Raw genomic sequence first — 23298 nt, forward strand, 5'->3', positions numbered from 1 at the left:
AATTCTTATTAATTCTTTCCATTGATTGCTTTTCTGTTTTTTTTTTTTCTTCCTTCATTTTCTTATGGTTGCTTGCGCTCAGAGTATGCACACACACCAATTTATGCAAGTATCGGTTGCTTTGTCACGTATTGTTTTCAGCAAAACATTGATTGATAGACACCGAAACACCTTCATGGGGAGGAGGAGGAGAGGGAGGATTTCAGAAAAAAAAAAAAATACAAAAAAAAAAAAAAAAAAATAAAAGGCTCAAGATGTTTTTACAAAATAAAAAGAAAGAAAAAAAAAAAAAAAAACAGAAAGGAATTAAAAATTAAATTGATTTTGAAAAAAAAAAAAAATTAAAGTAATAACTTTAAGAGAATTTCGGTAAATGTTACTATAAAAAAAGAATTATGAAAGAAAAAAAAATCATTTTAGAGAAATTTTCAAGTTAAAAATAAAATAAAAAAAAATAAATTATGTCATGGTAAATTTTAAAAAATATTTATTATTTTTAAACAATTTTTTTTAAGGTTTTATACTTTAAAATTTTTTTTTTTTTTCCCATCTTTCATTAAATACACAGGCCTTTTTTTTTTTTAGAAATTGAATTGAACTTTTGATTTAATTTTATTTTTTTTAAAAAAAAATTAAAACTAAAAACTTTTGAAAAAAAAAAAAACATCTTTCTTTCATATTTTGATGGTCCCCCCTATAATTCCATGTTTTCCCTCTGTCCGGTGAATCTAACAAAAAAAAAATGGGATCATAATTAAGGGTTTATGTGTATGTAGGTGTGTTTTTTTTTTCTTTCTTTCTTCTTCTTGTTAAGACAAAATATGCCTCTTTACCTACTGGTTTCCTTCTTCCTGTTTCTACAAGCCTAGTTTATAAATTTTTTTTTCTCATACTGAAGAGGAGAGAGTGAAGCAAACTAAACAACTAAAAAAAAAAGCCCATTAAATTATGATACCATACTTTTTTTTTTTTTTTCTTGCAAATAAGTACCGTTCTCATGTCCTATTCAGGCTATGTGTGTATGGTTAAAATGTTATTATTTCAAACCTACAATTCTCCAAAATAAAATAAAGAGTTTTTTTTTTTTCCAGTCGCCCCGGCCGCACCTTTCAACCGGTTATTCGTTATTCATTTTTTGACTGGGTTTCTTATTCTCTCTAATAATGTAGTCTGAAAGTGTGTATGCCAGTAACTTGTGCACGTAAACATCCGTGTGGCTTGTTTTAAGGGTTGTTGTTGGGGGTGCGATGACAAGAAATATTTCCAAAATAGGAATTGGAAAAAAAAAATAAAATAAAGAAAATACTTGAAAATAATTTTTTAAAAAAAAAAAAAAAAAAAAAACGTAGTAAAAAAAATTGATATGCTAAATTACAAAATGAGCTGAAAAAATATGAAAAAAATATGAGTTTGGATCAAATATTATGATATTTTCATGTATATTCATGTATTTTTTTTCATTGTTCCATCATGGCCCTGATTCAATTCTGTGATTGGACTTGGATAAGATTGAAAAAAAATAAAAATTTTTTTTCTCTCTCAACATTCCGAAAAAAAAAATAATCCTAGTTAAACTATGTAACAATAAAATACCTTTACGGAAATTTGCTTTTATTTTTATTTTTTTTGACAGATTTTTCAACCTAGTCCTGGAAAATGAGCGCTCATTGTTTTTTTTTTATTCAATTTTTCAGGGAGCGCTTTTAAAATTTCTTCTTTTCTCCACGTGTGTTAGTTATTGTTTCTTCAAACAACTTTTGGTAAACACCTTTTTTTTTATTTTTTTATTTTTTTTCTCCCTCAATATATACTCAAGGGCTTTTTTGTTTTTTTTTTCTTTCCCACTATATAATCAATCCCCTTCATTTTGAGGCTTGCACGCACGGCTACATCACTAAAAAAAAAAAAACCTGGGGGAAAAACAGCCTCAAAAAGTGAAAAATTTTTATGAGGTTGACAAAAAAAATTTTTTTTTTTTTGTTATTTTTCTCAAATCACATCATAGCTTGATTGTTGCACGTGAAATGAGGATCATTAGGGCTTTATTGAATTTATTTTGAAAATTAGAAATAATTTATTTTTTTCTTTTATTTTTTTGAGGCTTAAGCCTCAAATTTTTTGTTTGATTAGTTTTAAAATCATCCATCTCATTAACAATATTAAAAGAGAAATTTTTTTTTTCTCATGAAACTTAAATGCTTCATTCTTTATTTTCATTTTATTTTATTTTATTTATTTTTTTGCGCAGAGATGATGAAGCAGTGCATCAAGAAGAGATGCCACTAAAAAAAAACATTTTACTTTTCATTAATCTAGGCTGATGATGAAATAATAATGAAAAGAAAAAAATTTTTTTTTTTTTTTCATGAGACATCGTGGGGTAAGTAGTTTAATTCCATACGTTGATGATGAAGCCTAAAAAATAAAAATAAATAAAATAAAAATAAAAAAAAATTTTTACGCTCATGTTTAGAAGAACCTGGGCCAACCATGTTTCCACGCTTCCATTTTCTATCTTCTCGTTGTGAGCCTTTTTTTTTTTGTTTTATTTTTCACTTTCCAAAATGTCGTCTACACTTATTATTATTTTCTGTCCATTTATGGGAAGATTATCTCATGATGAAACCAACCCATAAAGTAAAGTCATACACACTCTTTTATTTATTTATTTATTTAATTTTTTTTTTCTTTCTTCCTTAAAAAAAAAAGTTACTGCAAAAATAAAAATTTTAAAAAGTTGACCTCTAACTTACCGCATCTCTTAAATACCAACCAACAAGCCGAGCTCACCTCATCATCTATCTTTAATATTCCAGCCGAGCCGTTATCTCTTTACAATGAAAAAATTATTGTCTTAACGGTAAATTTACTGTTATTACCACATTGTTAGCATTCTTTTTTTTTTACCATTTCTCTATCTTTTCAAAAGATCATCTTTTTTTTTTTACCCTTTCTCTATCTTTTCAAAAGATCATCTTTTTTTTTCAAGTTCTTAAACCATTCCTACCATTTATCCTTTGAACGCCTTTCATATTTATGACCACAATTTTTTTTTTCTTTTCCCTTTTTCAAAAATACCATCCTTTTAAGATTTATCGCTAAAATAAAACTTTTGCATGCTTTTTATTTCTCAAAAAGAAGTTTGAATTTATTTTTTAAAATTTTTTTTTTCTTTTTTTTTTTTTTTTCAAGCTATTTTAAAGCTTAAAATAAACGTCACCTGGGTAATCCCTCTAAATCAAACTTTCTTTTATTTACTTTATTCCCATAAACAAAGAAGCCTTGAAATATATATAAAAAATGATAAAAAAAACTTCTTTTTTAAATCACATCATTTTATTTGATATATCTCAAAATGGAAACAAAATACTTCTTTTGTCACATATATGCTAATTCTAAAGCAAATATCCTAAAAAATCACTACATTTATTTTAAACAATGAAAGAGTTGATTGAATTTGTTTTTGTCATTTTCAATTGCTAATACCAGTTATCAATTTTAAATTAAACTTCAAGGCCTCAACAAATACCCCACTTTAAATATCAAAGAAAGTTGAAATTTTTTAAACCAATAAGCCTTTTTTTTTAATATTTATTTTTTTTTATTTTCTTCAACTTTGACCGAGGAATTTGTTTTGTTTCAATTGTGGCCTTGAAAAATCGGAAAAAACTGTATATATATATTTAATTTTTTTTTTTTAAAAAAAAGTAATAATCTAAAAAAAATAAACTTCATTATGAAATATTTCTCTCCAAAGTTTTTGTGCACATAGGGTGTTTATTTCACGAGGCCTTATGCACCCACCGATCATGTCGCAGCTGCAACAAAACTTTCTTCTCTCTTTTTTTTTTCTCTTCAATTGTTGAATATACTCAATTTAAGTCCTATTTTTTTTTTTTTTTTTTTTTTAAAATTGGATCAATTCTAAAGACCGCTTTACATAATAATAATAATAAGAAAAAAAAATGGGCGGCCCGGAGAAATTGACTTTTTTTCATTAAATATCCTGTTATGATTTTTTCGGAAAATCGCCAAGTCCTGTTGTTGAAATGCATAATGTTTTAAAGCTCATAGAAAAACATTAAACTTATAAATTTACTAAAAAACTAAATTATAAACAATCCATCAACAATTTCAGGCCTTTTATTAAAAAAACAAAAAATCGGTTTTCATTTTATTTCATTTTGTACTTGACCAACTTTACCATCTAGTATCTCTCTCATAAACTTGTGTTTTTCAAAAAAACCCAAAATACTTGTTTCTGTAGATTTTAAAAAAAAAAACAGCCTATTAACTAAAAACCCTTAAATACTGCTTTTTGAATTTAAACTATATAGTTTAAACAGGATATATCCCGTTTAGAGTCCTTTTCCCAAACAACCTTGCATGGACTCTAATTCTAAACAATACTTGCAATCACCAGTATTATAGTTACATACTATGCGTAATTACTATCCCAACACAGTTAAATCACGTGTACCAAGTTAACAGACATGCAGGTTGCACTGCTTCTTTCTTGTTCATTTTTTTTAAGCTTCTTTCCAACAAGAAATCCTAATTTTCACCTTAACCATATGCAAAACCCAATAACCCTCCATGACGAAACCTTTTGAAATCTCTTTTTCTCAAAAAATTTTTTTTTTTTTTTTTTTTTTTTCTTTTAACATTATTTACATTCCATTTTCTTAATACCTAATACTGTCTTTGATACCCTCTTTCTAGTCAAGGTTTTAAATCACAACTGACCAGCCTGGCTTGATCAAACACTCACTTAATAACCATGAGTTCTTCATCTTTTTTTTCTCCAGATTACGACAGCGTCGTAAACAGACGATCCCCTACTCCTCAAAGCCCTGATACCACCAAGCCATCCAAGATCCAACAAACTCTTGGAACCCAAAAACGTCATGGGACAAATGTCCAGGAATCCAACGTCGCTGGTCGTGTCATTGTGGCCGAAACCAGCAGTCATGCCGCGCCGAGCGCCGCACCGGGGTTTGCGTACACCAACTTTGTTATACGCTTTTTAAGGTACGCTCTAACGTGTGCAGTCCTAATCACAGCTATCATCATCATCCAGCTAAAGGGACTTTTACCTGCTCGATCGCTTGTTTCAGAAGTCCCTGATAAAGTCTGGTTCACAGACAAGTTCCGGCTATCAATCCCGGACTCAATAGAGCCTTCTCGCATTACAGCATGGAACAATATCCCTCTGGAAGAAAAAACTGTCCCGCTAATTGCGGAGTTTCATACCCACACAACACACTCAGACGGGTCCATGTCACCGGCACAAGTGGTCGACTGGGCTATTGCATATGGATTTAATGTGTTGTTTGTCACAGATCATAACAACCTACAAGGTGGACTTAAAGCTCAAGAGTATGCTTTGAAAAATAGGTCTTCTGAAATTCATGTTGTACCTGGAATTGAGTACACTTGCTGTCGTATCCATATGAATCTTGTTGGTTTGACTGCTGCTGCTGCTGCTGCTGCTGCTGATGATGATGATGATTCAAAAAAACCATCATATCTTTCGCCACCATCAAAGTGGCCTTCAGATGAAGAGCTACAAATGGCCATTAATGAAACACACCGCCGTGGCGGCCTCGTCTTTGTGAACCACCTTCCGTGGTCTCTCTCAACCGAATATGGCCGCCAAGTACCCACCATCCAGATTCACCCGACTATCGAACAACTTTTAGCATGGGGCGTCGATGGGTTTGAGTCTGTATCTGAAGGTACACTAGATCTGCCCACCATTCGATTTACTGAAAAACATTCCATGCCTTACATTACAGCAACTGACTTGCATTCACCAGACATTGCCCCTACTGCTTGGACAATTCTAAACATGCCCAAGAACTCAATGCCACACAAACGGCAACAAAAATCCTTAACTGTCCAACAAAAGGCTCGTATTCAACATCCCTTTACAACAACTCCACAGGAACTGCACCCCCAAGATACCTACAAGCATCTCCTGGAAGATGCAAATAACTTCACAGCAGCCATAATGGACTTGCTTCGCTCGCGAACCCCAGGTGCAACAAATTTTTATTATTCCCCAATTGGACCCTCCCAGCGTGTGTACCCAGTGCCAAATACCTCTAAATGGGACTGGTTTTCACCACTGGCAGCACTTGACTTTACATACTTTTGGACAGAAGACAAGGGAATGTATTCGTTTGTAAATGGGTTTTGCCACGAGCGCATTTTCACTTTCTACTTTACGCGTGCCTTTGCATTCATCTTTTGGGCCTTTTTACTCTTTATTATTGCAGAACTGATAGGATTTGCCATTAATATGGGTTTAATTAGTAAATAGCAAAAAAAAAATATTTATTCTATCTATAGCTCTTATATGTAAATAAAAAGAACCGTCTACTTTCTTTCTAAAGCAAACGACAAGAGCCCATTTTTGCCATTCTTAATTTTGATCCAGCGTCCGTTTTTGATTTCCTTGGACACAGCAACAAGCACAGCATATGTTTCCTTGCCCTTTGAACCGGTCTCCACAATGCAGATTTTGTTAATAACACCAACGTTAAAGTTGGCATGCTTCTTCTTGTGTTTCCGCCGACTATTGCCATCATCACTAGTAACATTATGCGTGGGGACTGCCACAGTACCTAGCAGCTCAAACCCTCGCAACCCAGCTGTAAGCCGCCACACCTTGACAGTGCCGTCATAAGACCCAGACAAAAATACATCGCCAAAGGGGAGAGCTGTAAGGGCCGTGATACCACGGGGGAGTGCTGGTGGAATCTCCACATTTACATTGCTGGCTTCAGCACTGGCTTGCTCTCTGGTAAGTGGAGCGTCGCGACCATGGGCCTCACGCACCACAAACAGAGGCCGCTTCTTTTGCAGCGACCACAAACTGATGTTGCCATTATCACTTCCTGTAATAAAGTGCGAGTCATCAATCAATGAACACGTATCAATGCTGCCTTCTATTATTGGTGTCCGGTCCGCGGGATCAGTACCCGTCTTGTTCTCCTGCAGAATTTGTTTAATCACCTTTTCTGAGTCTCCACCACGGAATGTCAAACGAGACTCTTCACTAATCTTCCACAACATAGCTGTGCGGTCGCGCGACCCAACTGTCAAGCAACGCTCAGTTCCTAGAGCTGAAATGTCGGCAACTAGATCCTGGTGGCCAAATAGTGTTTCTGTCTGAGCCATATGATTAATGTTAAATGTTCGCACAATCAGATCAGAGCAGCTTGCATACAGCTCATTGGTTCCGCGGCGGAAAACGAGACCAGTCACCGCTAAAGGCTTGTGGCCGTTGCGAATGTGAATCACCTTGACTGGAGATAAGTTTTCTGTCGTCCAAACCACAAGCCGCTTATCTTTGCCACCCGTCACAACGTGCTTACCATCCGGAGATGCTGCAACAGACAGGATCTCGTCACGGTGACCCTTAAAATCTTCGTTATCCTTGGCAATGCGGTGGTTTCCCTTAACGTAGCGAACAATCTTTGGTGCCAACACATTGGAAATATCCCACTTGGCCAGGTAAAGATCCTTGGTTACCGTGTAGGCGTATGGGAAATGCACATCTACCGAATTAACACCGTAGCTTTTCATGTGTGTAAACCGAACCTTACTCTGCTTCTCACCAGCCTCCAGCTTCTTGTTGATGGTATCTATCGGCTTTAAGGTATCTGCAATGAATTTGTAAACATCTCCCTGCTCTTCTGCAACGTCTTGTCGCAGTCTGCTAGAAATGATTTCACGATCAAGATCAGCAGCATCAAAGCCTTCCACCTCAGCTATTTTTATGTTAGTAACACTTGTCAAATGAATTCTTGCCAAATACACGTACCCATTTCAGATTGAATGTTTTCAAGATACTGCTTTGCCAGTCGTCGTCGTTTATCAGCAGCCGTCTCGTTCTCATCATCGTCACTGTCAACACCGTCTAAGCTTGCTGCGTCTTCCTCATCGCCGCTATCAATTTCGTCGGCCATGTCGTCACTGTCACTGGGAATTTCATCGTCCTCAACTTCCTCTTTGCTTCGTTTAGGACCAGCGCCGCTTGGTTTGGGTTTTCCTTGTCGACCAGGCTTTTCCTGAGTTCTCTTTCTCTTCCGATTCTTGGGGTTTGTGAAAAATCCGTCAGCCATGATGATGAGTTTATATATGCTGGGGGGGACTGAAAACAGATACCCTTTGGTTGATTTTATATATTTATATATATATATATATGTAAAAGGTTGTGATGGATTTTATTTTAGAGGTGAAAAATATTCACAAAATCAACATCACCAAAAAAATTTTTTTCAAAAGATGTTATGTAATCACAAAACAATTTATTACATAATACAAATTTCATACAGGTAAACCCGATAACAAGGACACAAGGTGGTTATTTCTATCTAAAAGCTAATAATTACAGTCTAAGAAACTCGTAAAACAGCAGGACTATTACTGCGGGTTCGAGAAGTCGATGGCTTTTTCAAGTGCCCATTTTCAAAAGAGCTAGAGCCATTGGAAGACTGCTCGGCAGCCTTTTTCTTCTCAAGCTCTTCCTTCGAGGCCTTTTGCAGTTCATACTCGTCCTGGTCTATTCGCGTCTTAATCTGTTTGTACAAAAGCACCAATCCAAAAATTCTTCCTGAATCAATTGATTTCTTGTCTGTCTTAATCTTTTGCTTGTATTCGTGGAAAAACAAAGGGTATACAGATGTAACATGTAGTCTTAGAGCAACAAGACGTGACCTCTCGGAAACAACAAATGGGTGTGAGCGAGGGACCTTAGAGCGCTGATGTTCGCATGCAAGAACTGAGACTCCAAGCTCTTCAAGTTCTGAAATGCTATAGTCATAGCGTATGGTGTTATTGGCTGTGTCCAGCGAGGTGGAGTCTGGGGGGTGGTGTGGTTGGCCAATGGCTTCTTTAACTCGGGACTCAGCATCACTAAGTTTGTCATTGTAAAGAATTAAATTTTCAACAAGATTCTTTAAATGTTAGTTAATGAAAAAAAAAAAGACATAGCATAACACATACTTCGATTTCCATAATTTGAAATTTCTTTTGAAGCATTGAATCAACTTCAGAGACGGATTCGTCAAGCACAGCTTGAATTACCTAAAATTATGTTAAAAATGATCAAAGTATGCATAAAATTTACTACTGACCTTTAGCTCCTTTTGAAAAGAGAGAACTTCGACCTTTATATCTTGAACACGAGGGTGACCAGAATTTAGCGATGTTCCTAAACCGACAAATTTGCTGTAATCTTGGTTTATTAAATCAACAAGTTCTTTTTCTAAAACAACCGACCAGTTTTGAAGCTGCTTTTCAATATCTTCTAATGTTTGAAATTGGTGATGGTCTGTCAAGAACTTGTCGACGTCAAAGGAATCTTCTTTACCATCTTCAGAAGTAGCGTTTGGGACTGAAAACGAATGACGCTCAATTTTACGAGCAGTTGGTAAACCATTAGCATCGTAATCTGATGAATCATCTAGTCCAGTTATATAGCTGAAACCAGAATCAGAGCTTTCAACTCTATCTTTGCCAAAAAAAAGATCCATTACTATTGTTGTTGTTGTTTATATGATTGATATATGTAAGAAGGAAGAATTGAAATGATACTTAGCTGCCAAAATATTGCCAACACACAATCACGTGATTTTAATTAAGCAAAAAATTAACAAAAAAATGACACAGACAGGAATCGAACCTGCAGCCTTTGGATTTGGAATCCAATGCTCTACCGTTGAGCCACTGCATCTAAAATCATGTGATTATTAAATAGAATTATAATTAAATTGGAATAAAGTTAAGCATGAAAATTAACTTGGTACTTTAAATAGACTTTTTTAAAAGCGCTAGAAGCTAAAAGGGAAGCCCGTCAAAGGCAACCTTTTTTGGCTTTGAAACGACAAAAAATTGAAGAGGCGAAAAAAGCTAGAAAAAAATTTGACCACAGTTTGCGTGAAGCAAGTACTGAGCAATGGAATAAATATTTGTCCAGTTTAGAAGGAAATGACATTTGGAAGATTTTGAAGTACATTAACCCAAAAAGCAATGATACCATTATACCACAGATTAGAAAAGAAGATGGAACTCTCACTACTACTGTTGACGAAAAAAGACATGAAATATGGAAGGCACTTCTACCTGAAATTGATCATGGTCTTGATAGAGAGTTTGAAATTGATGACGATTCTCGATGGCCAAAATTAGAGTTTGATGAAGTTGACTCTGCATTGGCTGATACCCCAAATGATAAAGCTCCAGGAGACGATGGAATTACGGGCAAAGTTTTAAAGATGGCATGGCTGAATAAAGACTTTAAGGAAAGGTTTTTCAAGCTTCTCCAAGCTTGTGTGAAGTTTGGATACCACCCAAAAGTCTGGAGACATGGCATTATTGTTGTTATACCTAAACCTAAGAAACCTGACTATTCAAAGCCAAGAGTATACCGACCAATTTCCTTACTTAAGATTCCATCTAAAGTACTGGAAAAAATTATACAAAAAAGAATGACCAAGCTTACTACACACTTAATTCCACCAGAGCAATATGGGGGAAGACAAGGTTATTGTGCTACTGATGCTGTTTTGGAACTTGTCCAAAGAATTGAAACTAGTAAAGAAAAAATTTCAGCTATGCTCATTGATATTCAAGGAGCCTTTGTTAACGTTAACAGAAATATATTGGCAGACACAATGGAGGATATGAAACTACCCAAAGTACTTATAAACTGGACGTACCAATTTGTAAGTGAAAGAGAAGCTAGTATGCTCATGGACCGAAGAAAAGGATCAGTGCAAAAAATTAGTACTGGAATTCCGCAAGGCTCACCTATTTCACCACTACTTTTTTTGATATATTCCACACCAATGTATCATGCCATTAAAGAATGGGGTGGAACTCCTTTTGGCTTTATTGATGATGTGACTATTACCGTTGAAGGTAAAATTGAAGAAAATACCAAAAGCTTAAGCAACATATTAGAAAAATGTTGTAATTGGGCTAAATCAAGAATGACCAAAATTGATTTGGGTGATAAATTGGGTTTCATTCATTTTACAAAAAATGTGAAACCTAAAGATGAGAAAGTGCAACTTACTTTACTTAATGGAGAACTTCGTGAACCCCAGAAGGAAGTTAAATTGCTTGGAATTACTTTGAACAATCTGCTTGATTTTAAATCTCATATTTTGAACAAAATCAATAAAGCAAGAAAAGCTGTTGGTGCTATTTGGCATCTTGGTGGCGTGCAAAAAGGTATGCGGGGGTCTGCAGTCAGATCACTGTATATTGCTTGCGTGAGACCAATTGTCGAATATGGCTTAGAAATTTGGCATCATAAAGTCTTGAAAGGAGAAATCCACAAGTTGGAAGTGATGCAGAACATGGCTTTAAGAAGAATTGTTGGTGCTTATCGCACAACTCCTATTGCGGTATTACAAAAGGAAGCTGGTATTATGCCATATAGTATTAGGCTAAAATTTATGGTGGCACGAAAAGCTATTCGTTTACACCTAAATATTAGCAAAACTAATCCTATTAATGGTCATTTGTTAACATTGATTGAGAAATCTCCAATTGCAAAGCTAACCACGCTTTACATGTTGGCGAAAGATGATAGAGACTACATGATTAAAAAGGGTGAAAAACGAAAATGCAAGAGAGTTGAACCTCTTACACTGAAACAACAACAAAATCAGACGATTGGGATTTTGAAGAAACAAGCAATGGAAGAATGGCAAGAAATGTATTGGAACAGTAGTAAGGATCTGTGGTATCATAATATCACAGTGGAGTCGAAATGTACTGATAATCTTTCCAAAATGGTTACGGGAGTGATCATGAAGAAAGATAGTCGAAGGATCTTGAGTAATATTACTCAGTTTCGCACAGGCCATGGCAATTTTGGCGCATGGTTTAAAAAGTTTGGAATTGAAAAGGATAGTTACAACTGCAAATGTGGAGAGCTGGAAACAGTTCATCACATTTTAGTTGAGTGTCCTTTGCTTGAAGAGGAAAGAAAAGGACTCAAACGGATATCTCCAGAGATGGACATGTCGACTCTCTTAAACAGTTTAACTGGCTTACAAGAGATTGTAAGCTTTATCTCTGCTTGGAGGGATTAAGAAATACAATTACAGCGTTGATGAAGACAAGTGGAGATAAGTTGGGAAGGTTTGGTTATTTTTAACCCCCTGTTCCTCGTAAGCTGGCATCAGGACTTATTTTCGGGCTGTTGGAGATTCAATGTTGAAGCCAAAATTAAAAGTTTATTATTAAAATGAAAAGATATATAGTATGGACAAGAAGGATAGCGCAGATGCTGATGTTATATAATTCTATAACCCTTGAATAAAAACAAACAAACAAATAGACTTTTATTGCAGTAGATTGGAGGTAAAAGAAGAAAAAAGTTGAGTTTCTTGCTATTTTGTTCTTTAAAACCCAATTCAGAAATTCAATCAGACATGTTTTTATACAAAATCAATACTTTGAACCATAATTAATCCTCTATTTACATCTGGCTGACAGATTATGCAGAATTGACCATCTTTATCAAAAGTGTTTGTCATTTCAATGTGATGAAATGAGCTCAGATCACAATATCACTACAATAATTTTTCATCAGGTATAAGACGTCGGAAGCATCGAGAACTGAAAAACTAATATTATTATTATCTTGACCTCTATTACGGTATGTTCAATTAGTTAACACAATAGATTTTCTAAAATAACATTATACAAATACAAATACATAAATCATTAATTATAAACATTTCATTAAACACACCTAAAAAAGGTTTTCAATAAAGCCCGAAAGAAGTTTCAGGCCATAAAATCCAGAAGAATGAGCATATATAGCAATCTTACGGGCTACTTCATCTCTAGGTAAGCTTTCGATCCAGTCTCCAGAGCAAGGACAATGTAAAGACATGTCGTCTTCTCTCACGCGCTTGCATCGTGAACATTTCAAATCCTGCACTTGATATTGCGTCAAAAGTCGCAGCACTTGCTGAATCAACTGCTCTTCAATTTGAACGCGGCTATATGGATGACCACACTCAGTGCATTCTCCAAGACTCATTGATTTACCAAAAGAGGTGTCGTCAAGAGGATTAATGTTATTTTCCTGTTGTTGTTTTTGAGCACGTTGCCAAAGTTTGTAGGCATATTGAATTCTTTCAGATACACCACGACACAAGTCAACGTCGCGCACATCACCACAATTTGAGCAAGAAAAGTTTGAGACGCGTAAAGAGGCCGTGGGATTGGAAAAGTTGCCTTCAGTAGAAAACTCGCGGATATCAAAAAGGGACAATGCATTACGTCTAAAAAGACGTACTTCAAGTTCGATGCTTTTGGCAAGACTAAATATGGCACAAATGAATTTGACAAGCTGCAGCACATTGTTGTTGGTAATGTTTTGATTGTGGATATATGAGCTACCCATGGAAGAAACTTGGTTGCCATATCCATTTGTCGATACGCCTGATCCGGACATTATAGGGATACCCAAAGTATTTGTAGCCAAAGTAAATGCTTGAGCAAGGCTTCCCGGATGCGACACCGTATTGAATGATTTATAAGAAGCAATATCTTCTTCGTTTTCTTCAGCAATAGCTTCTTCAATGTTCACCTTCATACACAAGTGCTGCTTCTGGATCAAAGCACGTACCCGGCTCAAAAACTGCTTTTGCAAACCTTGAACAGTGCCTTTTAACATGTTGGCTGTGTCTTCATTAGAATGTGGAATTTGAGTAGCTCTCACAGCCTTTTCATTATCGCTATCGGAATCTGCAGTAGCATGTGGATCATAGTGGCTAACTTTCTCATCAACGGCTTCCAGGAACTTGGTGATCCAACTGTCAAATTCCAACGCGAGCTTTGGGGGAAGGAATCCTTTGATGTCCCATTTCAGAGCCAATTCCAATGGAACCTCATTGCTGCTTGTGGCATCAATATCCACACAACCAAGACCACCAAAGTTGACGTCATCCATCCACAAAAGGCGGCCCCAGTAACAGTTAATCTCAAGATCCAAAAACTGGAAAAAGGGTTTGGAATGAATTGTTTTGATGAGGTAATTGGCGTACGCGTATGATGTTTCGACAGAGGATTTGGAAGTCAAAAGCACCAAGTGAGATTGGTCAGCAAAAACCAACCGAGATCCAGATTTGCGTACTTCACGCAAAAGTTGGATAAAAGTCTTTTGCGTCAAGGTGTTGACGTGCTGCAAAAGAGTGCGATGGTACATAAAGGAATCGCGGGAAGATACCCATGACAAGAATGAGTTAACCATGGCATCAGAAAATATTGCTAACGGAGATGACTCATCTTCTTTGAGGGCTTGGTTCCACCATCCCTTAACCATGCTGGACAGAGCAATAATAGCTGGTGTTGAGAACGCGCCTTCAACAAAGGGAACAACTTTTTCTTCAACTTGACCGTTTTCGTATTCGGTTGTCATCAAGATGGAGTTACCACTACTTCCGCCACCACCTTCAGCATTCATCAACAAGGAAGCCGTTAAGACAGTATCGATGACAAGATTTCGTACGCTCAGATCTAAGCACACTGTGGTATAAAGACCTGGGTTGTTAACCACAGGCAAATCAAGTGCATCGATTTCACTCAATGCCATTGCATCGTTTTCTTTTCCACCCTCATCCGGAAGTGGCGTTGACGACCACCAAAGAACAAGGCCGGCAGCTCGAAGACGTCTAGCATAGTTAACGTCAATAACATAACGCATATCATCCCACTGCAAATTGCAAAGGGGAATCTTACTGTACTTTGCAAGTCCATGAAGGTGGACTAGCCATTTGTTAAGTCCAAAAAATTGGGCAATCATCTTTTTTGCGGCAATTTGCTGCCAACCAAGAGATGGGAATGATGAGGTATTGGTCGCACGAATTTGACAGATGGGGAAGTCATTGATAGTGCGGACCATGCCCTTGAAACGTTCTGATGTAGGTGACTGCAGTGCAACAATGGTTTGAATGCCCTTTTCACTCTGTAATGCTTCAAGAATTTTGTTTGCTCGCTGGAACAAACGCGTTAGGCTATTGAATGTAGTTTCTTCAAACGCCATAAAGTTGGGATATTCAAAAAGATTTTGGGTGTCATCACCTTGTTGTTGAATACGAGCATTTCTTTCGGCAAGTAAAGAAGTGTAAATTCTTGCAAGATTAGGGAAAGGTTGTGCTTGGGAAATTGGTCGAGCAATCAAAATGTGGGCTTTTGAAGACCAAGTGGGAATGATGAGCACAATATGGTGGTCCAAAAATGAAACGTGGATGATATGAATGTAAGAAAACGAAACAGAATCAAGATAATTATGTTTCGCTTTACCGTGGATAGAAGATTTTCCATCATAAGGAGAAAGCCATTCTAGTTCAAACCCAGAAGCCAATCCCTTACCAAGCAAACCAGGCCTATTATTACTGAGAGAACAAGCAAGACCAATATCTAAGACCATATTCTGTGTGCTATCGATGTTGGACTCGTAGATGCCTTCAACTAGAGGGTGCTTAAGAATAGAAGTGGGCTTGTCCATTTCATCAAGGTAAGCTTCTTCCGTCATTGTCAGACGATAAAGCAAAGTAGATGTAGAGCCATCTGGCAGAACTATGTTTGGAACTTTTTCAATCTTGCTATTTGACAGTTCCTTTTCAAGATCTGAAACAATAAATCCTGTCTTGAAGTTGACGTATATTTTACGTGGAACTTTGACTCGGACGGTTTGTAACTTTCCGCCAATGGAAACTGTGACGCGAACCTCTCCAGGCTTTGAGGGATTGTTTAGAATTTGTACAATGTTCCAAACATCATGTCCAAAGGCTTGTTGAACCTGGTTTTGCATCATGCTCGCAATACCAGTAGCACGGATAGAAGATACTGCAGAGCCGGAAGTGCCAAACACTTGGCGGCGGCGCAACCGCTCTGCTTTCTGAATCTTCCAAAGTTTCTTTTGGTAGCTAAGCCAGTCACTGTATTCGCCATCAATTGGTGGCACTTTATCAGGCAATTTTTCAAATTCTTCGGCAGGCTGAGCAGCTTTGGAAGCGTCATTGCGTCTTTTAGAAACACGGGTAACTTTGGCTACTTTAGGATGAGCTGAGATAACGGCTGATGTTTTGGACAAACCATTACCCACATCCTCGATGTCGCCAATCTGGGATTCAGAAGAGTTTCCGTTTGAAAAAGGAGCAGGGCCCTTGGTCTTTGTAAAATAACTGGAAAGTGACTTTTGCTTAAAGTTTTGGGTCTGCTGTCGGACACGCTTCTCAAGCCACTCAGGATGCGGAACTCTAGGAACTGGGTTTTCAACATTTTGCAAACCAGCTGGGATAGTAATGATTTTTTGAATAGTTGAAGCAAGACGTTCCCAATAATATCCCCAGTCTATAATGGATCTCGGATCGAACTCTTCCAAAGATGAATCTTTTAGCCATTTGCGCAAAAAATGGCTTTTGACACTTCTTTCAGAAGAAAAAATTGCTACAGGAATGGCTCTTTCTGTGACTGGAGCACCGGCAGGTCGATCTGCAATAATGTACTTACAATTCAAACCACGGTCTTTAACCATAGAAGCACCCAAAAACTCAGCAAGACGGCCAGCGGTTGTGATTGAGGTAGACTTTTGACTGCCGTACTCTTCCAAACTTTTAGACATACTCTTGTTTTCAGAAATGAGCTCCAAAAGTTCTTCACGGTCTAGAGTTGCACCTTTGGACTCTAGAATATCAAGCCAACTATCGGCAACGCGTGCAACAGCACCATAACATTCCTTCAAAGTTGTTCCATGAAGAAATTCTTTAAATATTTGACTTTGGAATGTCTTGATAAGCTTAAGTTCTCCACGACGTTTTAACTCGAAACCTTTTAATTCAGCCAGAGACCCATCATCGTTAAACACAGCATAACGTTTTTTGAGACCTTTGCCTTCTTCTTTTGATGTAGGCAAAACCATAGCTTTATAAGGGCCATCGACCTCGAAAAAGATTGAATTGTCACTCATTGTAGAATAGGAATGTGTTTTGGGATCAACGAGGGTTTGGTATTGGTGATTTGTAAATTTAGCGTGGACAAGATGATTTAACATAACACATGGGTAAGAAATGAAAATCTTTTTGCCATCTTTGAGATCAAAGGTAAAATTTTCAGGAAATGAACCAGGAAGAATACACCAAATACCATCAGTGTCTAATTCAAGCGGGCGGCCCAGCCGCTCAACAAGTTTTCTAGCCAATTGAATAATTGTTGCACCTGTTAAACAAGTAACACCAGCCATTTCCATGGAGTACCAACGTGAACCTTTTCTCATGACATAGCCATAAAAGGAATTGAGAATGACTTTATGTGCGAGTTGGAGCGAGTCATAAAGAACAATCATTTTCTTGGCGTCTTCTTTTCCGGCAGCATCGTTTGCAGGAACCTCGCTAGCCTTTTTCTTCCAGACTTTTTGCAGAGTTTTGAAATGATAACGACGATCTCTGAAATCACGCACAGTATTGACGTAAAATGGGTTTTCGCGTTGGCAAATGATGGCTTCACGCTCAATAGTTTCTGTTTTGTGGACACGATGGTATACTTTTCTGCTATATTCGGTGAGACGCTTTTTGGTGTGCGAAGCTTGCTCAGAAGCAGACAATGAGCTAAATGGGATTGGAGGAAAATTGGGAGACTTTGCTGGAAAAACTTCGTTTTCTAGAGCACGACGAATCATCATATACTCTTCAAGCTTTGCTGGGAAAAATTCACCTCTCCAGGCCCACGGTAAACGACGATCACAGTTCTTACCAGGTCTGTTAAAGTCACAAGCAGCACAGTCTTCTTCAGTAATCATGGAGTCTGGTTGCAGACGGTTAGTTGTCATAATGTTTGGATACATGGACGCGACATCGACGTGATAAATGGAAGGTTTTTCATTGCGCTTTGGTTCATTTTTTAAAACCATAAGGGCTTCTGTTATTTTTTGTTTGACTTCGTCGTAGTTTGTAACATCTTCTAGTTTTTTGCTGGCTTCCACTTCAATGCTGAATACCAAAGCGTTGTCAAGATCGCGCAAAAGTTCATCAACTGCAGTGGAGTCAACTTCAAATTCCGCAGGAATGTCGCTTCGGAAAACACCAGCTTCTAAAGATTCGACGTGACCACCAACATAGGTTTCAGTTTCTAGTAAATGACCCTTGTAAAATCGTTCCAGCGGGTCTGTGTGCTTATTTGGAAGAACAATAGAACCTTTGTAAGCTTGAACCATTAAAAGCATTTCGCAAAGAGTACCAGTACCTTTTCGCAAAACTTCATCAGGATTGAGCGGAATAATGTTGCATAGAGAGAAAATAAAAGGGTGGACATACTTCATGTAAAGATAATAAGTGGCGACGGCATCTGAAACTGAATACTCTGCCATTGTTTGAGGCTTTTCCATTGCATAGGGTGTCATGAGTTCGGGGTCAATTTCAATGGGATTGTAGCCTAGCTTGGCGGTGGTAACTGCTTTCAGACCCTGACTACCTTGGGGCAGATAACTATCTCTCTTGACCCAACGGAAACAGTCCATATGAACACATTGGGTAGACTTGTACTCTTCTTCTGAATCTTTTTTGAAACCAATTTCAGTATACATGTCAATACCATGGACAGCGGCTCTTTTTTCAACAAAGGGCCAATCGAAAAAGTCACCGTTGAAAGTGGCAATGACTGAAGGTTTTGCTTCTTGAACATGCTCAAAAAATCGCTCGAGCAAAGCCTTTTCGTCAGGTTCATTAAAAATGGTAAACACACCAGGGTACTCTGGTTTGGGTGTATATTCAAAATCGTCAATGTCTTCAGAAACAATTTCGCGATTGGTGATTAAAAAGCCTTCGCCATCAATCATGTATGAAATCATCATTACTTTGTCAATAGCAGCATCTGGGAACTTGAGAGGAAGTTTTGTTGTTTCAATATCAAACGCTAAAACAACAGGATCCGCACGAATTTCACGTTCGGGCATTTCAGTTAGCTGAATGATACCAGCTTTTGATTCGACAGTGTACCATTTTCCCACTCGGATATCCTTGTCGATGGCAACACGAACGTGGTATGGTACGTCGTATTCTCTAATTTCATAAATAAGTTCTGATGGATCTTGGACAAGTTTTTTGTCGTTATTTAGATCGTCAAAATCGACATTAATGGAAGAAAGAGCAATTTCTTCATAGGTATCTTTGATTTCTTTTTTAGATTTGTTTTTTTCAACCAGCGGTGCAATAATGCGACGCGCCGCTAGTAAGTCAGTGACGTTATGGAATGTGAGTTGAATAAGTGTTTGTTTGTTTCCAAGAAGATGATTTGGCTGTGGTTTGTTAGATTTGGTTTTAAACAAGATGCTATAGACATACCAATTGCAAGTCCTCTTTTACTAGTCTTGTTGTATTTTTCAAAACACCCTCTAGGACTTTTTTCAGATATTCTTCGACTTCAGCTTCGTAGCCTTTCTGTTTTGATAGTTAGCATTTGAAAATCTTATGGGTTTCTGATACTTACTTTGCAGATGATTAAAAAATATGGATCAAAAAGAACAGTGGCTTTAAATCCACCACCCTCTTCGTCTAAAAAGTAATAATCGACACCGGCATTGCCATTCACTGGTGAGTTGTCTAGTTGTCTTGTGGTCTAAAAAAGAAACAAATTAGCAAATGACTTGAATATTTACCAATTTTTTTTTGACATACACTATGCATATTGACAAGCCAACCAACTTTTTTGGGACCTGAATCATATCTTGGGAATCCCAGTTTGTCATCAAGAAAATCTATTTCCACAACCCCTTCAAACTTTTGGCTGACAGATGTGGCCTCCATTGGCAGCCCAATGCCAGAAATTGAAGGCTTTGACGAGGGCTTGTAGGACCGCATGCTCCGCCCATTTCGCTGTGCTGAAGGGTTCGGCATGAGTATGAATAAATGGAAGACAAAGATTAATGCTTAGTGAATAATATATATAAATAGGCTTAGAAATTAAGAAAAAATTTTTGATGATTTGAATGATTATGTGCCTTATTTTCTGACAAATTCTATATAAATGTGGTGAGTCAGTTATATGGATATGAAGGAAACAGGAGGATCTATGGCATTTTGATTGTTTATTTTTTTCTCTCTAAAAAAAAAATAAACAAGCATACCGACATATTGTGATTGGTAACAGTTGTAATATATATTTTACTTGACGTGACGTGACGTGAAGGTTACGTGTATATTTCGCGTTCTTTAGTTGGAACATAATTGCTGCCAAAAATTTATGTTAAAAAAAAACAAAGGGATTTATTAAAATTTTTTTTTAAAAAATCTCAGATGTTCAGATATTCAGATATAAATCTTAACAATTATTAAAGTCTAGTTTATTTACAGCTTTCATATTAGCAAATATACTCTAGTATGAAAAACTACAATATGAAACTTATCAACTACAGGCCAATAATAAAATTAATGGAATTAAAAATGTTGAACCTCTCTGACACTCAAATACTCCTCGGTGAAAACCTCTAAGCGAGCTCTTTTACAGGTTCTTAACGGAACTCCCACTATTGGCGCCTGGAATCGCATATGACAGCCTAGGTAAATCCAACGGAAAGTCCAAAACGGACAATCCAAAGGCAGTTCAAGAACAAAAAAATGTTAAAGAACGTAGCTGCATCTGTTTGTCAAAAGGCGCCGTTTGTGAGGAAAAAAAAAAAGAAGAAAAGAAGAAAATGAAGGTAGAGAAAAAAATTTAAGCTTTTAAAGCAAATAATATGAAAAGGACTGAAATATACTTAAGATAATATGTAATTAAGAGTCTGATTTGATTAGGGTTTACTTTACTCACGTGACCAAATGATGCTCATTTACCTGTACTTTGTTAAATTAATTTTAAGGTAATCAGCAAAGTTTATTTAATGAATTTAGTGTCGATTATCATTAAACTGCAACCATCATTGCTTTGATGTTAGAAGACCAAGTATCAATGAAATTTCATTATAATAAAATATTGATAATTATCAATAGTTTAGTAAACTTTTACATAGAATTAAAGAAAGAAATCGAGTCTTTCAACCTCGAATAAAACGCCTTGAATCGGAGAAATAGTTCACATTTCTGGAAGGAAAAAAAAAAAAAAAGAGGTAGTACTTACAAACTTAGTCCCGACTGTACTCTAAAACTTAAAGTGATTCAGACGGTCTCAAGCGACAGTTTTGTGCATTAAACTTCCGTTGCTTCAGTTCATTATCTTGTGACCGCCTTTATTGTTTCTAATTAAATAAAGTATTAGTGGTCAATAGAATTAAGGTGTGCATTTTTAGTAGCATTTAACACTTAGATTATAATTGAAAGACCCACTCATCAGGAACAAGCATTTTATATTTCTTTAAGTTCTCTTTTTTTTTTCTTCTTTTTCTAAGAAAAAAAAATTTCAAAAGTCCATTTCCAATAACTTCTCAGTCTAACTGCCAACTTTCTCCACACAAATCTTCATAGTGGACTAGTAAAATAAAGCTTTCCATTTTTGTCTACTATCCTTTGTAATTCTTCCAAATCAAGAACTATGCAGTGATCTGTGACATAAACATTCTTTCTTCTCGAAATTTGTGCTACAAAACCTCCCTTCACCACATACCCCAAAGGTCCTCCATTCAGTCATTTCCAAAATACCTTGAATGAAAAAAACAATCCTAGGAAAAACTTGAAAAAGTCAAATTGCCGATCATCCGTTTTTCTCTTTCAAGTTTTGCTGCTCCCCAACCTTAAAATATGCTATTTTAACAAAGCTATTCAGAAAACTTTTGCTAAAGCTAGTAGTAGTCTAAAGTAGGGTTTCGGTAAGCGCCTGAAGAAAAAAAAATAAAGAAAACTGGATACAAAGTAGAAAATAACTTAAAAAAGTCAACCCACCTTCCAAAACAATATTGTTTTGCCAATTAATTGGTAGTTTGCTAAAACTCTTTAGAAAAAATGGGCTGGAAGGTTTTTTTTTCTTTGACTTTCCATCAAGCATCATCCACAGTATAGTATTAAAAGGTTCACATCGAAACGTTAAATTAAAATAATATATATGCAAGGTTGGTGTAATTACTTCAGGAAGATTAATCTCTCGTCAATTAGGACTGCCAGCTGTCCTCGTTTTTGAGCTCTTCCACAGTCTCTCCGGTAGCTTCGGTCCATCCACCACCATACCAGATGCGGCCGCAACGGCACTCTGTTCCTCTCTCGGAGCCCACCTGCCAACTAAAGGACTCCGGGTTGCTGTAAACATCCTCCAGCCATGTGTTAATGTTTTGTATAGTTTCTAGTAGTGCATCAACGACATTTGGAGAAACCTCTTCAATAAACCGTGCAATTGTGACATGTGCCGAGGGGACTTCGTATCTAGCTGCACAATATACTTGGGCCTTATTGATGGCATTGTATAGATGAGCGCGGTAGTGTGTGTATGTGTAGTCTTCCGAATGAGCTCCATATTCCTTTTGCAGAGAGGAATCCAGAGGAGCAAATGTTAGCGCGAAAGCTGCGCTGTCGAAGCATACCAGGGGTTTTACGAGAATTGGTGCATTATCACGAGAAGTCAGAATCTCACTAAGGTACGGTTTTAGTTGCTTTATTTGAGAATCGATGACGTCTGGGGGTGCAGAGTGGGTAACTTCTAGCACTGATAGGTGTAGGCACTCCCTAGGCATGAGCCACAGTGGCCCCTTGTTAGCCGGGTCGTTTGGCTTAACAGGCGGCTGTTTCTGTAATGCATGTGAGGGTGCAGTTTTGTGTAAAGTATCTATTAGTTGCTGTTGAATTATAGCAATGAGGTCCATAACACGCACAGTCGGTCGCGACCATATCGTAATGTTGTTTCTAGGATCAGACTCTTGAGGGAGATCGTGCAGCACCAGGCCGGCGAGAATGGAGTCTGGAGAGACTGTTTTCAAGTGGGACATTTGGCGAAGCTTTTCGGCATTCCGATTTCTGCGATGAGTTTCGTAGGCTTTGGCCATGTCTTTAGGAGTAGGACATCGGCGAATGAGGTCGGTATATGGGTTTGTTGGAATAGGTGAATCTTGACTGGATGAGCCAGGTAAAGGTTCGTCTGAAATAGAGGTTCGGGCCGATGATGTCTGTGACGTAACTTCGACTTCAGAGTCAGAGGAGGAACATGAAGATGACGAAGATAGAGATGTTGAAAGAGGCATAGATGAAAACATCTTATCAAAGGAAGAAGAGGAAGCAGGCTGCGCGCCTGTAAGGATGCTTGCTGTGATCATATTTTGATATCAATATTGAAATGTTAAAAATA

General features: G+C 37.0%; 5 protein-coding genes across 5 annotated transcripts; 1 reads left to right on the plus strand and 4 right to left on the minus strand.

Moving 5' to 3' along the window:
• Positions 1 to 4780: 4780 nt before the first annotated feature.
• SAPINGB_P002172 (uncharacterized protein) lies at positions 4781 to 6325 on the plus strand (the record flags this gene model as incomplete). Its single annotated transcript, XM_031996892.1, has 1 exon — positions 4781 to 6325. The coding sequence occupies one exon, from the start codon at positions 4781 to 4783 to the stop codon at positions 6323 to 6325; it is 1545 nt and encodes a 514-aa protein (XP_031852783.1).
• Positions 6326 to 6381: 56 nt separating this feature from the next.
• On the minus strand, positions 6382 to 8132 carry SAPINGB_P002173 (uncharacterized protein; the record flags this gene model as incomplete). Its single annotated transcript, XM_031996893.1, has 2 exons — positions 6382 to 7778; positions 7832 to 8132. The coding sequence occupies 2 exons, from the start codon at positions 8130 to 8132 to the stop codon at positions 6382 to 6384; spliced, it is 1698 nt and encodes a 565-aa protein (XP_031852784.1).
• A 273-nt stretch (positions 8133 to 8405) lies between these two features.
• Positions 8406 to 9545, minus strand: SAPINGB_P002174 (uncharacterized protein; the record flags this gene model as incomplete). Its single annotated transcript, XM_031996894.1, has 3 exons — positions 8406 to 8966; positions 9016 to 9096; positions 9147 to 9545. The coding sequence occupies 3 exons, from the start codon at positions 9543 to 9545 to the stop codon at positions 8406 to 8408; spliced, it is 1041 nt and encodes a 346-aa protein (XP_031852785.1).
• A 3236-nt stretch (positions 9546 to 12781) lies between these two features.
• On the minus strand, positions 12782 to 19931 carry SAPINGB_P002176 (uncharacterized protein; the record flags this gene model as incomplete). Its single annotated transcript, XM_031996895.1, has 4 exons — positions 12782 to 19333; positions 19380 to 19475; positions 19525 to 19653; positions 19713 to 19931. The coding sequence occupies 4 exons, from the start codon at positions 19929 to 19931 to the stop codon at positions 12782 to 12784; spliced, it is 6996 nt and encodes a 2331-aa protein (XP_031852786.1).
• Positions 19932 to 22114: 2183 nt separating this feature from the next.
• Positions 22115 to 23266, minus strand: SAPINGB_P002177 (uncharacterized protein; the record flags this gene model as incomplete). The annotated part of the gene is made up of 1 exon (XM_031996896.1): positions 22115 to 23266. The coding sequence occupies one exon, from the start codon at positions 23264 to 23266 to the stop codon at positions 22115 to 22117; it is 1152 nt and encodes a 383-aa protein (XP_031852787.1).
• Positions 23267 to 23298: the final 32 nt, after the last annotated feature.

The sequence above is a fragment of the Magnusiomyces paraingens genome (genome assembly GCF_902498895.1).
Source record: "Magnusiomyces paraingens strain CBS 517.90 genome assembly, contig: contig2, whole genome shotgun sequence".
In the NCBI taxonomy this organism is placed as follows: domain Eukaryota; kingdom Fungi; phylum Ascomycota; class Dipodascomycetes; order Dipodascales; family Dipodascaceae; genus Magnusiomyces; species Magnusiomyces paraingens.